The sequence below is a fragment of the Lupinus angustifolius genome, chromosome LG03 (genome assembly GCF_001865875.1).
Source record: "Lupinus angustifolius cultivar Tanjil chromosome LG03, LupAngTanjil_v1.0, whole genome shotgun sequence".
Taxonomy (NCBI): domain Eukaryota; kingdom Viridiplantae; phylum Streptophyta; class Magnoliopsida; order Fabales; family Fabaceae; genus Lupinus; species Lupinus angustifolius.
Window position 1 is genome coordinate 23,227,270 of NC_032011.1, and position 14,950 is coordinate 23,242,219.

The 14,950-nt window shown below is 32.7% G+C and overlaps 2 protein-coding genes across 2 annotated transcripts; one reads left to right on the forward strand and one right to left on the reverse strand.

The window, feature by feature from the left end:
• Nucleotides 1,152-4,185, forward strand: LOC109343748. The gene is made up of 4 exons (XM_019582205.1): nucleotides 1,152-1,494; nucleotides 1,616-1,753; nucleotides 2,352-2,795; nucleotides 3,068-4,185. Exons 1-4 carry the CDS (start codon nucleotides 1,195-1,197, stop codon nucleotides 3,971-3,973), a joined length of 1,788 nt encoding a protein of 595 aa, XP_019437750.1. The 5' UTR covers nucleotides 1,152-1,194; the 3' UTR covers nucleotides 3,974-4,185.
• Nucleotides 9,438-12,131, reverse strand: LOC109343749 (putative clathrin assembly protein At2g25430). Its single transcript, XM_019582206.1, has one exon. It carries the CDS (start codon nucleotides 11,785-11,787, stop codon nucleotides 9,832-9,834), a length of 1,956 nt encoding a protein of 651 aa, XP_019437751.1. The 5' UTR covers nucleotides 11,788-12,131; the 3' UTR covers nucleotides 9,438-9,831.

Consider the following 14,950-nt stretch of genomic DNA (forward strand, 5'->3'; position numbering starts at 1 on the left):
ATGTCAATTAAAACCCAAAAATAAATTTATTAGTTTAGTATAATATGTGAAATACACGATTTTGGAAATTCGTTTGCTCTAGTATAGGTTAGGGTTGAGAGTAAACAAAATTAATTTGACAATTGGTTAAAATTGGACTTAATATTTAACTAAATAAATTTGATTCATCAAATAAATGAGCTAAATTTTAACTAAAAAATACATTGTTCGAGCCAAATTTATGTCAAGTATAATGATATTAGACTCAACTTAAAACTCAATTCGATTCAATTATTAACTAGTTGAGCTTAACTAAATTGAGTCTATCATTTTTACCCTTACTTTAAGAATAAGATTTGAATTCCATTAATAAGTGATTGTGTTATTGTGAAAGAAAATTTATATCATTTAAATCATTGGCCAAGACCAAATTATGAGTCTTAGGTGATTGCATATCAATTTTGGAGTTGGTTTTTTAGAGAGCACCAAATAAGAAGAGAAAGATTTCATATTGACTCATTCTCTTTTAAAAACCAACTACAAATATATACTTAAAAGTTGAAATGGTGAAATTAGATGTATTCTCATTGAATAACATTATTGATGAACATAATTGTATTTAATTTAATATATGTATGAATAATATAAAAGTTTTTTTACATCGATAATCCATCATCCATCATCCAATTCATTGTTAACTTAATCAACTCCTAAATAGAATACTATAAAAGAGCAATAAATAATATATTTTGTGTATTAAAAAAAACATAAATGTTAAACTTAATTTTATCAACAAAATAATATAAGTAAGCGCGTATCCTTTGTTCTCCGATCTTCACCTCTTTTTTTAATTTATTTTTTATCTTTAAAATATAATATAATAAAATACTATATTATATTAATATTAATTTAATCTAATAAATAAAAAGTGTGATATCTATACACTTTTAATATACAAATTTATATACAACTATTATATCATTTATCATTCAATGATTAATTTTTTAACAATAATAATAATTAAACATAATAATAAATAACACCCATAACAATATATAAAACTGATTATTCATCATTACATTCATTTTTTCTATCCTAAATAAAACATAAATACAATGATATCTGTAATCAAATAAAAAATTCATTAGAACGTTTCTACAATTTGTTTTCTTCTTCTTCCTCTGATCAAACAACAACAACAACGAACAGTTAAAGATGAAGTGTGCACCAAGGTTGTCGAATCAGACAAACAAAAAACACACAGTTAAGTTCAGCGAATTGAAGCTTGAACTAGAACTCTGTGAAACCAACGTGGTTTCAGAAAACAACATAGTAGCTATTAAGATTACAAGAGTGGCTAGAAAAAAAGTGAAAAAACCATGCATTCAAACCACTTCTACTCGTAGGTTCCATAATACAAAACCACCCTCTTTTTTATGGAACACTAATGATCTCTGTGGTTTCAATTTCCTAGTCAAAGATGGTTCTTTTGACGTGGGATTTCATGTATTATATGTAAGAAGTTCTTAACTTTTATTCTTCTACTCCATAACTTTATGTTATAATGTTATGATTTTATCTTATGTTAATTTGGTGCATAAAATATATATAAAGTTGGTGTCAAAATGAAATGCAGGGAGAGGGTGATAAAATGGTGGTGGTCGGAGAAGTTTCGGTGAGGTTGGACACGGCGGAGATGAATTCTCACAACCTTGAAAGAAGGGTTCCAATTGAATTGAAGGTCAATGGATTATTCATCAAAGCTACACTTATGGTATGCTACAACTTTTCTATTTCCTTTTCTTATTTTTTTATCGATTATAATACTATTAGAATATGGTACTATAATTACTATTATATATTTTAATAATTTTTTATTGCTCGAGTCTGATTCATCAACCATTGATGCTTAGCTTCCATAATATCTCTGCCAATTCATTTTCCAAAAAACAATATTTGGCTGTGATTATAGAAAAAAAAAACATGTCTTTTCTTTGTGCCTTTTTTGTTCATTAAAAAAATGAAAAATCATTTTTTGCTGGGTAAATTATATATTTTCCTTGTAATGAAGATGCTTGTCTCAAAAGCAAGGTACAAAATATTAGGAAAATAAAGCTTCTTATGGAGAGTCAAATTGTTCAGTAAAAGTGTTGAATTGGTAGTAAGGAGAAACATTGTTTCGTTATCTTTTCCAATTTTTTAATTTAAAAATAAGAAAAAAATCTGGGCTGACACATATTAGAATATTGGCTCAGAATCAAAAAGAAAAATATCATATCATTATATTTAAATGATACGATTTTTTATTTTTTATGTTGTTTTTGTTCTGGGTGTACTTTTCTTTCACGAATTAACAAATACTTTTTGAACAGGTCTCTTTGAGGTTATTGAAAGTGGGAAATTCTCATGATAATACACAAGGACCCTTTGAAAACTTGGTCGTGTCAGAGAAGAAGAAACGTGGAATTGTAGGGAAAGTGAATTGTTTCACAAAGTTGACTAAGAAAAATAATGAAAAGTTTGATGAAGCTGAACAACCGAGTCCTTATGGCTCAGATGACTCGTGTAATGGTTCCACTACATGCAGTGGAAGTAGCAGTTGTAGCAGTAGGAATAGGATTATTCAACACAGAGAAGGGTCAAGGCTTAAATATGGATCTGAAAAGTTAACCAGTTTGGTTCAGATAAAGACCAGTTTGGACACAGTGCTGAGGAATTGGTTAGAGTTGTCATGGAATAGAAGGTTCATGAAGTGGTGCATCAAAACAACAACAACTAAACAAGAAATTTTAACCACCAATTCTGGTCCTTTAAAGGTGTGTTGTGTAGCATCATCTTATTTCCCTCACCAAACTATCACAATCTTCTCCTAGGATTTAGTTTGAATTTACATTCAATTATGTTTTAGTTGTAAGGTTACTTGCCTATGCCTTGTGACATTATGGTTGAGTTTAAATTCCGGAAATAATCTCTCTGCCTATAAAGATAATGTTGTGTATATCTACTCTCCCAAAACCTCATAACCGTCCTGATGGAATTGGCTTATTGCAATGACTAACTAACAAAATGACTTGTTACTTTTTTGCAGAAATCAAATGAAGTTTCACCAGAATTTCAAGACAATAATGAAGGTCCAAGTAGTTGGGAAAACAAGGAATTTTTAAGCAGAGATGGGGAAGCAAAGGTTAAAATGAATGTGTTTTTTGCTTCCTTTGACCAAAGGAGTGAACAAGCCTCAGGTGAGAGTGCATGCACAGTATTAGTTGCACTCATAGCAGACTGGCTCAATTCAAGCATGGATATGCCAACAAGAGCTGAGTTTGACAATCTCATTACAGAAGGTTCCTCTGAATGGAGAAGACTATGCAAAAATGATTACTACTTAAATCTCTTTCCGGATAAACATTTTGATCTCGAGACAATCATAGAAGCCAATCTGAGACCTCTAACTGTTATTCCTCAAAAATCATATACAGGGTTTTTCTCTCCCGAGAAGTTCGAATGCTTGAAAGGAGCTATGTCGTTCGACGAGATTTGGGATGAGATAAACAGCAACGAGGATACTTACAATTCAGAGCCGAGAATTTACATAGTAAGTTGGAATGATCATTTCTTTGTTCTAAAGGTAGAAGCAGATGCTTACTATATCATTGACTCTTTGGGTGAGAGACTTGTTGAAGGGTGCAAACAAGCATTCATATTGAAGTTCGATGATTCGAGTGTTATGTATGGGAAAGTAGAGAAAAAGAAGGCTTTTGAGATACTTTGCAGTGGGAAAGAGTGTTGTAAAGAGTTCATTAAACGCTTTCTTGCTGCTATACCACTTGGGCAACTAGAGAAAGAGGAGAACAAAGGGAATGCTTCAAATCTTTATCTTCACCGGCAACTGCAGATTGATTTCCATTATAGCTCTTCAGTTTCATCGTCGTCGTCCTCTTCACCTTCTTCTTTGTCATCTCTCTTGTCAAGTGAAGCTTCTGAAGAGGCCAAATAATGTAATTAACATTATTTGTTTGACAGTGTTAGGACTTGAGAGACATTCACCTCTGCATAGTAAATGTTTGAACTTCGATGATCCTAGACCTTTTTGCCGAAGGCTGGTCTACCTTAAACCTTGGTGTGTCAAAATGTCTCATGTGCATACTAGGTAGACATCATGGACCATAGGAAAATTGATGAACAAAAAAATAGTTGCTGGATTTTCTTCATCTGCTTTTTTTCCTTTAATAAGAAGGTTCAAGAGTGTATGTGCAATTCCAAAATTAGAACATAACATTACATTAAACAAGGTTTTTCTTAGTAGTTAGTACAAAGGTTAAACAATAACTTAATATGTACTTAATCTCATACAATTTAGTTGACACAACCAGTGTGAAAATAATGTTTTCTAGTGGTTGGCCCTGAACAATTGCTAGCTGTTAAACTTAGAAAAGGTATATTAAGAAATTCCGATAGTGGCTTCTCTGCTTCTTGGTGGCATAAACTGTATCGTAGAAAACCATGTGATTTTACTGGAATTGAACATTAGTAACATTATATAAGCATTACTAATTCATAGGATAACCACCTCTTCCATTTTGATCATTATAGAGAGATCACATATATTAAGTTGAGTGTATTTGAATCAAAATGGAAAGGAAGTATTAGTATAGAATAGATCCACTTGTATAGGCAGAATAATTAATAAATTTTTTAACATCAACTCTTTGTCGATGATGAGAATTTATGATAGAGTATCATGATGTTGTTTAATTCATATAACATGTCGGGCCTAGTAGGATAAAATGTTAGAAGTTTAAGATGATAAACTTCAAATATACTATACTACTAAGTGATTATTTAATCATTCAACATTGATGTCATGCCATCAATTAATATATTTTATGTTATAGTCTGAGGGGTTTAATTTGAAGTCACGAGTTTGAACTAACTTGCTTCTCACTTCAGTCTCTTGGACTTGACCATTTTCAAACCTAGGTGGTGCTATAGGGAAGGGTCCTAACCTCAATGATAGATCATATTTGTTAGTGCATGGCTTATGCTGGGACTTGTAACATTGAATATGGTTCTGATAGTACAAGGGATAAAGTGAAACGTGTGATGGGTGTTCATGCTGTTCCGAGCACTGTTTTTTACTAGTTGAAGGAACATTGTTAAACATGCAGTGCAATTTGGTATATAGCATGCACCATATTAACAAACACTTGTGTCTTCATTTTTTACCATCCTCCATCTCAACCTCAAAATGTCTCTCTTAACCACCATTGTAAAGAATCATAAGGAGAGGAATATCTCCACCAGTCCCTTCGCCGTAGAAGCTGCTGGCTGTCATTGAGATGTGCTTTTGGCTGCAAATAATCCATTCAACCATGGTGAAGGCCCATTAAGTCTATTTCCATTTGCTTATTTTTTAACTACTAATAAATATTTTCATCAATTCTAGATATCGTATTAATTTATTTCACGTATTTATTTAATTAAGAGTCACACTTTATTAATAAAGATCCAGAAAGTAAAATCATTTTTTGGACTCAATAGCGAAGTTATAACTCATATTCTATTTTTCTCCTCACTTCGAGCTGAGATTTGGTTGCGATCACTTATACTGTTTTTGCTATCTATCAAAGTGAGAAGATGGTAAGTAGTTAATGTTGACTCTTCATCTATTAAGTATACTTCAATTAAACTCAAGCACATTCCTAAGCTTTCTTTTAAATAACAATAATTAAGTTCTAATTATTTACTAGCGATGTTACAACTCGTATTGCATCTTTTTCCTCGCTTCGAGCCAAGAACTGGTCGCGACCACTTGTACTGTTTCTACTATCTATCGAAGTGGAAAGAGGGTAAACAATCAATGTTGACTCTTCATCGATTAATCCTACTTTGATTAAATTCAAACAATTTCTAATTTTAAATTAAACCAAGTTACCAATTTTTAAAACTAGTGCATCTAGGGATACGTAGGAGCGGGATAAACTCTTGTCAAACACAAAAATGAAAAATAAATATTTCGTTTAAGCAATTTAATTTAAATAAATCAAAGGTATTTAGTTCATGCAATTTGTTAGGGTACTGTTTAGTTGCGGGCGGATGAAGTGTTAATACCTATGAAGCACGGATACTGATACGTGTGTCAGGTACGATACGCATCCGCTACGTCGATACGCATTTTTTCCAAAATACAAGATACGATACGTTCAGTGATACGCGTATAAAATAATAAAAACACATAAAATATGATAAAATTATAAGTGTAAATCAAAATATCCAAAGTAAAAAATATAATAGAAATTTAAAACCATGCCCTCCATAACAAATCTATCTTATCCTATTTTAATGAAAACAAATCTATCCTAAAATCATTGCCCTCTATAACAAATATTTTATTAGAAACAAATATATTTTATTCTGTTTTATTGGAAACCAATCTATCTTATCTTGTTTTATTAGAAACGAATTTATATATCCTATATTTTACTTAAAACGAATCCATATATCCTATATTTTATTGAAAACGAATCGGATACGTATCTTAATATTTATTTATTTTATTTTATTTTTTTAATTTTTGGATACTCTATGAATACGTATCCTTCGCGAATCTGAGCATATCCGTGTCGGATACGTGTCGGACACCGACACATGAAGGTGTTTGACGAATCCGTGCTTCATAGGTTAATATCTTCATCGATCCGTAATCGACTCCCGAACTCAAATTATGATATAACGACTATTTTATCCTATTTTAGGCTTAAATTGGGTTTTCTATGTTTTAACCACGAAAATTGTGGTGGCGACTCCTAAAGAGGTCGCGTAGCCGAAAATCAGGGCGCGACAGTAGGTACCCGCGAGACGGGTATTACAAAATTTGCTCCCGCCTATAAACTATTTTTGAGGGTACTCATTATAGGTATTTTCTCAAATACTCACAGGTCAAGTTTTTTTGTCATCCCTATTTCTGACTAATGAAATAAAAGTTTCTATTATCTATCATAAATGTAAAGACACGAAGTCTTAAAGCCCACTTGACCTCATTTTCACTTTCACTTTCACTTTCACTTTCACTTTATCCAAACCTGGGTGCATCCACAAAGTATATAGACGTGTATTTTCAAATAGTGTAATTGTTATCTTTCAATACTTATAAAGGATGTAACATTTTTTGGGTAGTGAAAATATCTTCGCCTTTTTAGAGATTTTTTACGTTATATATTATGTGTTAATTCTTATTTTCTAGTGATATTATTTCAACCCTCAATATGTCCATGAACCAAGCATGGACCCAACCCTCAAAATTATGTGTGTAAACTAAAGTCCATGAAAATGACAAATGTTCGACTCTGTCACTCAACTTAAGTAAATTGACGTGGACTATATAATAAAAGTGAACTCAAAACAAACATTGGTCCCATTAGTATTTATAGGACTTATCTTTCTAATTTTAGAAATGATCTTTACTCTTCTGATAATAGAAAGACCGTGAGATACTCTCAATTATTGAAAAATCTAGTATTCAACCACATCATAATATCAAAAAAATTAATGATCTAGATTCTTTTTATCATTTTTTATTTAAATAAACTAAAAATTTATAAATTTTTCTCTCTCACATTTCACTACTAAAGAAAATCTCATTTTGGTGAGACCAAAAGTAAATTAGGATTATAAGATTTTAATTGACAAAAAATTATATATATATATATATATAATATTTATAAAATAATTAAAATTTATTATAAAATAAAAATTAAATTAAAAAATAAATTTATGAACTTTTTGTATCTATTGTGATTATTTTTTAAAAGTACGGATAAAACAATTATTTTTATCATTGGACACATGTCTCATTTTATATTTATCTATCCCCAAAGAGATAACCATTTGTTTGTTGGGTCTTTGACCTCTCATCCATATTTTTTCCATCTGTCTTCTCTCACAAAGCATTATTATTTTTAAGAACTTATTTAATGATGATGTGAATTGTCTAAGGAATAAGGTTTATTCTGTGTTGTGGTAGTCATTTTACATTTTACATTCTACATTCTACATTTACCCGAAATAGTATTAGTAGCTACTACTGTGAGAGTGAATATAAGTGATTTGGAGTTGCAGTTGACCTTTCAATATTTATCAGTAATCAGTTTGGTAAGAATATAAATTTAAGGTCCAACTAGTTTTGAAAACTGAACTTGTTTTGTTTTGTAATTTCCCACCTGTCACACACCTACTACAACCACTATTTGTTGCTATTCACAGCTGGAGAAAGGTCGGTGTCATGTGAGTGGAAACACAAAAGGAAATATCCTCCACCCCAACAATCAAAAGGAATCACATGCAGGATCTGAACCATAATTATTAATCATTTACAATTCATATATTTTAATTACTTATTTAAAATATTATAAAATAGTGGCTTTATGTTAGTAATTAGGATTTTAAAATAGTGGCTTTATGTTAGTAATCAGTTTGTCATATCATATTTATTAAATCTAAAAAGTTCTAATTCCATATTGTATATTTATTTTCTTTGGATAACTAGTATATTTTTGGATCACTCAAACAAATCCATTAGTTGTTTACTAGAACTTGGTAGCTTTCAGTAGTTTTCCTAAACCTTCAATTCTACACTACTTGTTAGACTGTGTACATTATATCTCAATTTAAAGATCAGTATGTGACACATTCACGCCCAACTTCATATAATGCTAACATGTTGACTCCAACAGAACTCCCCTGCCTTAGGTGAACTTGTTGCATTGTTGGTCACCCAATTATTGTGTAATACCAAACACTCAAGTTTAATATTAATTCATTGCCACTATGGATAAGGAGAGTACATACCCCTTCTTAAAAAATAAAACTTTTATTTACATATAAGTACACGGCTATATATATAAAACAATAAATGGCACGCATACCACACGAGTTTCAACAAAAACTTCATAACAAACTGTGTATGAGTTTTATATATTGTCATTGCATTATTTATCATTCATATTTTATCATCATTGACTATTCAACAACAAAAATAATACAAATGAATTATATATGATGTATTGGCTCCTATTACAATCAAACTATATACTATACAAGGAAAACAAATATTACCTAGAGACTACAATCACAGATGGGTTAGTGTTACCTATATGCTACCTCTCCTCTCGCGCTTTTGACAATTTGCAAATAAAAGATCCAAAATTTGGTGAAATAATATTTTCTGAATTCACTTAGAATGGGTGAAGATGGGAACTGAAGAGTATATCACAACCATATATGTTAATGCCGAATGGACCCAAATCAATAACTTGAATGCCACGGCAGATGTTACTTGACATCTAATAAAGGAACTTAGGAAAAAAATAATGAACTAGTTAAATTAACAAAGGTAATAAGAAAACATAAAAATGACCAAATCGATTTCTTACAAGTCAAACTCAACATGGGACTAACATATCTATAACTCCAATCCATGATGAAGATGAAACGCTTCCTGATTAATATGGTAATGACACATAATCAATCAAGATCCTTAGCAGCACGATTTAATAAAAAATTACATTAGTTAAGCGTTTGTTTTTTATGGGAGCAAGAATCACTTAAAGTGCAAAAATCAAGAAGAAAATGCTAGAATTACAAGACATAGAGACATTATAATTGAGTCACACACCCTCCTCTCACCATAAAAAACCCAACAAGAAATTGGTCTCTTCAACTCAGTCAGTCTCCTCAGCATCCCCATTGTACTAACGTGCATATCTCAATAATACTATTTTGTCATTTAAAACAAAAGGAATACTATGTCATAGTAAACAAAAAAATAAAATAAACAAAAGTAAGTTATAGTGAATATCAATATGGAGAATGGTAATACCCGGTGGGATTGACCGGGGGCATTCCATAAGGCATCACCGGTATGGGACCTCCGACATAGTATCCAGGGCCACCGAGTTTGGCCAAGCTAGCTTGTCCTTGCATGCCATCCCTTGCATAATGCTGCCACAGCTGCTGCTCCTGCACGAGCAATTGCTGCTTCTTTTCCATATCAGACATTTGCACGTACGAGGGTGGTGGAATGCTCAATGATGCTGCAAATGGATCCTGATTAACTGCCTTCACGGACCCATCTGGGGCCGGGAGCGCTAAAACAGGGGTGGTGGTCTTTCCGGGTCCTGGTAATGCAACACTGCTTGCACTCCCTCCACTAAGTTGGGCAGTGCTCACATGCTGCCTCACAATTCCTTGATCATACATTCCAGTCAACAATAAGGGATCAAACCCGCCGCCCAGTGTTGCCTTCTGCTTTGATAAATTGCTAGCAGTCTCTACCAATGCCAATTCCCAATCAGCCTTCCCAGGTTCTGCGGCCGGCGTTTGCCAAGCCGAAGTCACTTCCGGCTGTCCATTTGATGAGAAGGCCTCCCATGATCCATTTCCATTATTAGCTGCACCACCAGCAAAAAGTGCCAAAGCAAATTTATTGCCCTGATCATCTGCAGTATCTGCATCATCTCGCAGATTGACCAAGTCCTCTGTAAATTGTGGCTTGGGCTCTGGCTCTGGCTTGGGCGGAGAGGGTGGGGTGTAATTCTCGGGTGGAGGCAGTGCCTTGATTTCATTCATATCTGGTACGGGCTCCTCCTCTTCTTTTACCACCGGTGGAGCTTCCAGCTTTTTCCTCTCTGGACTTTTTGGCTTCTTGGCTCTATCTTTCACAAACTCCTCTAGTGTCTCCAGCAACTTACTAGTAATCCTCTGAACTTCTGGATACTCAGAAGACCTTGCCACACCCATTTCCTTACACCAATTGAAGAACGCAACAAGCTCATCGATCTGCTTTGCCGAACTGGCATAAGCATCGAAGGCCTTAACACAGTCCGTGTACTCCATATCAAAGAATTTGTCGAGCAACACAGCAAGAGCCTCACATATATCACCATATAACTGAAAGCTCTCCTTCACAACAGGATACAGAGCAATCAAAATCATCCTGCTATTCTTCGCCAACCCAGTAGGCCTACAAGCCAAGAACCGATCCAAAAGCCTCTGCAAATGACCCATCTTCCCGAAAATCCTCTCCGGTTTCATATCCCTCAAAGGAGTTACACTCACAATCCTCTTATCTTCCTTTCCAACATTCTCACTCGTATCACCAAACGACCTCGTTCTCCTCATCCCATTCCCATACCCACCACCACTTTCTTCTCTGAATTCACCTCCATACTCATACTCAATCGCCCTCGGCGGTGGAGATCTAAAATTGTCTCTCCCCACAAACCTATCAGCAGCAGCAGAATCAGAACCAGAACCAGAACCACCACCAACACTGCCACCTTTCCTATCAAACAACATCAACTCAAGTCGTTGATCCAAATACATAGCATAAGTTCTAACAAAAGCAGAATGATCCCACGAACTCGAATGAGCCTCATCTCTAAAATCAGACATATTAAGCAGCCTTGTTCCTCTTCTAGTAGCATACAAAATCTCCTCCTGAAACAGAACGGGTCCTTCATTCATCAACCTATGAACAAGCATGAGAGCCTTCAAAGCCACAATCCAATCGCGCGTCTTCGCCAAACGCTTCGACACCGCCGAAACGCACGCGTGGACGTAGCCACGAGAGTAAGACATCAGATTCAATATCTCGCGCACGTACTTCTCACTCGCCGGGTCATCGTCGTGACTAGTCGCCTTCACCACCGCAACCTCCAACTCCGGCGCCAAATTACTCGCCACCTTCGCAATTCCGATACTCGTTTGGTCCTTCACCGCCCCAATCGCCTTCCGAATCGTACTCGGAGCCATTCTCAACAACTGAAGCTGAAGCTGAAGCTGAAGCTGAAGCTGATTCGGTGAATGAAACTTCTAAAAGTAGAAAACAGTTAGGGTTAGGGTTATAGTTAACAGAACTTTCTAAAAATAGAAAACTGAATCACCGAAGCTTAGTTCTATTCCTAGATCTGCGTTCGGACCCGATTAGTTAGTTATGGTTCAAGATTCAATGGTGAATGAATGAGGAAAGAGATAAAGGTTCAAATGAATGATGAAAAAGCGTGAACTTTGTGATTTGTAGCAAATGGTGATGAATATGAGAGAGAATATAGAGATAGCTATAACTGTGTCTGAACTATGAAGAATGGAAGAGGGTGGGGATTGTATGTATTTGGGTGTATTTTGTTACCGTGCGATGCGTACGGTATACGGTGATGTGGACGTTTTATCTCTGGTGAAAGTGATTTGTTTTCTGATTGTTAGTTAGGATGTTGACACGTGGAAAGAGGTTGTGTGGTGATTTTAAATTCGAAAAAGTGGGAGATTTAATATCATGTAATTTTTACTTTTCCCTCCTTATTTATTCTATTTTTGTACTCATTATTGGCGCTTTTTTACAAAAGAAAAAGTTGTCCTCCCACTTCTATTTTTTTACATAACAAATAGTTGTCCTACCATTTCTATTTTCTAGTTTTTATATAGCTTTCAATTATGTTCACTTATAATATGATTCACATGTTAACTATATTTTAATGTAAGAATATATAATATTAATAAAAGAATAAATAGTATAAATATCATACTTTTGACTAAGCAAATAACTTATCTCCTGCTATAAAGATATACATTATTTTGTTGAATTATAATCTTTTATTTGAAAATGTTATTTTATATTTTATAATTGTATGTGTTATGCATATAATATACCGGGTGGAAGAAATATCAATTTAATTCAATTGCTCAATCATATTTATAAATTTACTTAAATATAAATAGTAAACAAATATAAATAATAATTTCAAAAAACAATATTATGATTATCACATGAATTATAGTAGGTTATCATAAATATAATTTGTCTAATTTGATTAGATTTTATTAAATGTTTGTCATTTTTCTTATGCCACAACTAGAGTATATCTAATCCAAACATTTTATTTCTTTGTATTCTTATTTATTCTTTTACATTTCTTATATAGCAAATATACAATGTGTACGTGTTTTATTTACTTTACTTGATACAAATTATTATTTATTGGATTTTGTTCAAAAATATTATGCATAATGTCAGTAAGAAATATAACGGATTTTATCATATCAAATCGATTTCGTGATAGGTCAAAGAAACGAACTAGATAAAACTAGTTAGATTGGATCGATTCAGATTTCATAAGAGTTTCACATAAAAATTGACAGCAGAATTGCGCAAAAGATGGACTAGGAAGACAATAGTGAGGGTTTTACTTAGAAGGGAGGGGTGAGGGGAGGAGCATAGTTAATGGTGCCGTTACATATATTGTCTCATACTTAATGTTACTCTATGTGATATGATTTATAATTGGTTGAAAAAATATATTTAAGTTAAAATTTAATTTTTAAGTGGTTTTCTGACCAATCACGAGAGCATAACACACGGAGTGTCACTAAATGTGAGACAATAAATATTCAGAGCACTAAGGTCTTAACTTTTCTTCAGGAGTAGTAGATATAGATTAAAGAAAAAATAGATACATGGTTCAGGTACTATTAAATTTCAAATTTTAAAATTAAGACATGAACCATGCTTAATTGGATTAAGAAAAATCCAATCCAACGTGTTAAACCAATCAAATCCTTCACATGTGGTTCACTTTGGTTTAAAATACTAATGATTAGACTTTTGAGTTCATGACTTATTTTAATGTGAAGATTTCATTGATAATCTATATGTATAAGTGTTTTATAAAGCCTTGAAGTAGTATGTTATGACTTTGCCTTTATAACTAGGGACGATAAAAATACACAATCCATGAATATTCGTCAAAATATTTACAATAAAAACTTATAAGTATAAACAAGTATCATGATACATGTACATGCATATTTATAAATTTTATTTATCATGACCAGAAAGCTATGTTACGGAATATGACATTAAACTTGTGAGGGCTCTACTTAAATCACAACTGCAAAAATATCAATCAATAACATTAGTCGTGTACTTAGGAAAAGGTTTTTAAAATGATATAATTATTTAGATAATTAGTGAGTGAAATTCAATCTATATAAAACCAAACGTAGATATAATTGCTTTACTTTAAAAAATATTTATATAAACCTCTAATGTCACTATATTTGTAGCACTCATATCATCCTATATTTATTATTTTTGTCACCTTTTTAAAGGTTGTTTTCATCACATTCTATCAACACATTTTTTAATTTTATGATATGAAAAATGTAACATGTTTATGTCTCTATCATATATTACCATACCACACCAATAACTCTCTCTCAAAAGATTTAATATATACAAACGGATAATATAAGGACTTTTTTCTTGTTTTATTTTTCATATTTCAACTATGTTTGATTCTTCATCAAACAAGGGGGAATAATGTGTAAATTTACATGCTTTTTGAATTTTCGTTTCTAAATTCTCAGCAGATGAAAAATTTGCATATTATGTTGGACTGATAGTGTATGAATAAAGGAGTGAGTGAGCCATTTTGTTTCCATTTTTTATGTTAAAAGTTGCATGCCCTGTTCCTCTTATGTTACTAGATTCCCTCAAGATTGTGTCTTTGAGACTCATAAAATGGAAATGATTGAAATTAATTTCTGATGGCTTGTTTTAGTAGTCTTTAGTCAATTTTATTTATCTTTTACCATTTAGTTGTGATGATGAAAACACTAGCATTTGTGATGACCCTTTATCTTTGCCTTTTATATTAATTCATTGATGTGTTCAGCTTGATAAGGAGTGGATTGTATATTGAACAAATGAATGATACTGATCTTTATATTTCAGCATCAAACATTGTTAAACGGGAGAAAGTGCTATTTCTCTTTTTATACTTTTTCAATTTTTAACTTTTTCAAGTGTTAAGTAAAACTTTACCAACCGGATGTTGGTTCAAGTGATACATGTTTGATTCCCCTTAAACAAAGTCTCGGGTTCGAGTCTTGTGGATGGAAAAAATAACCGCTGGAGAGT

Bases quoted from the DNA above. Each gene is read 5' to 3' on its own strand.
- LOC109343748 (XM_019582205.1), top strand. From the start codon at position 1,195: ATGAAGTGTGCACCAAGGTTGTCGAATCAGACAAACAAAAAACACACA. The intron at 1,495-1,615 runs GTAAGAAGTTCT...AATGAAATGCAG, and splicing joins TGGGATTTCATGTATTATAT to GGAGAGGGTGATAAAATGGT. The intron at 1,754-2,351 runs GTATGCTACAAC...CTTTTTGAACAG, and splicing joins TCATCAAAGCTACACTTATG to GTCTCTTTGAGGTTATTGAA.
- LOC109343749 (XM_019582206.1), bottom strand. From the start codon at position 11,787: ATGGCTCCGAGTACGATTCGGAAGGCGATTGGGGCGGTGAAGGACCAA.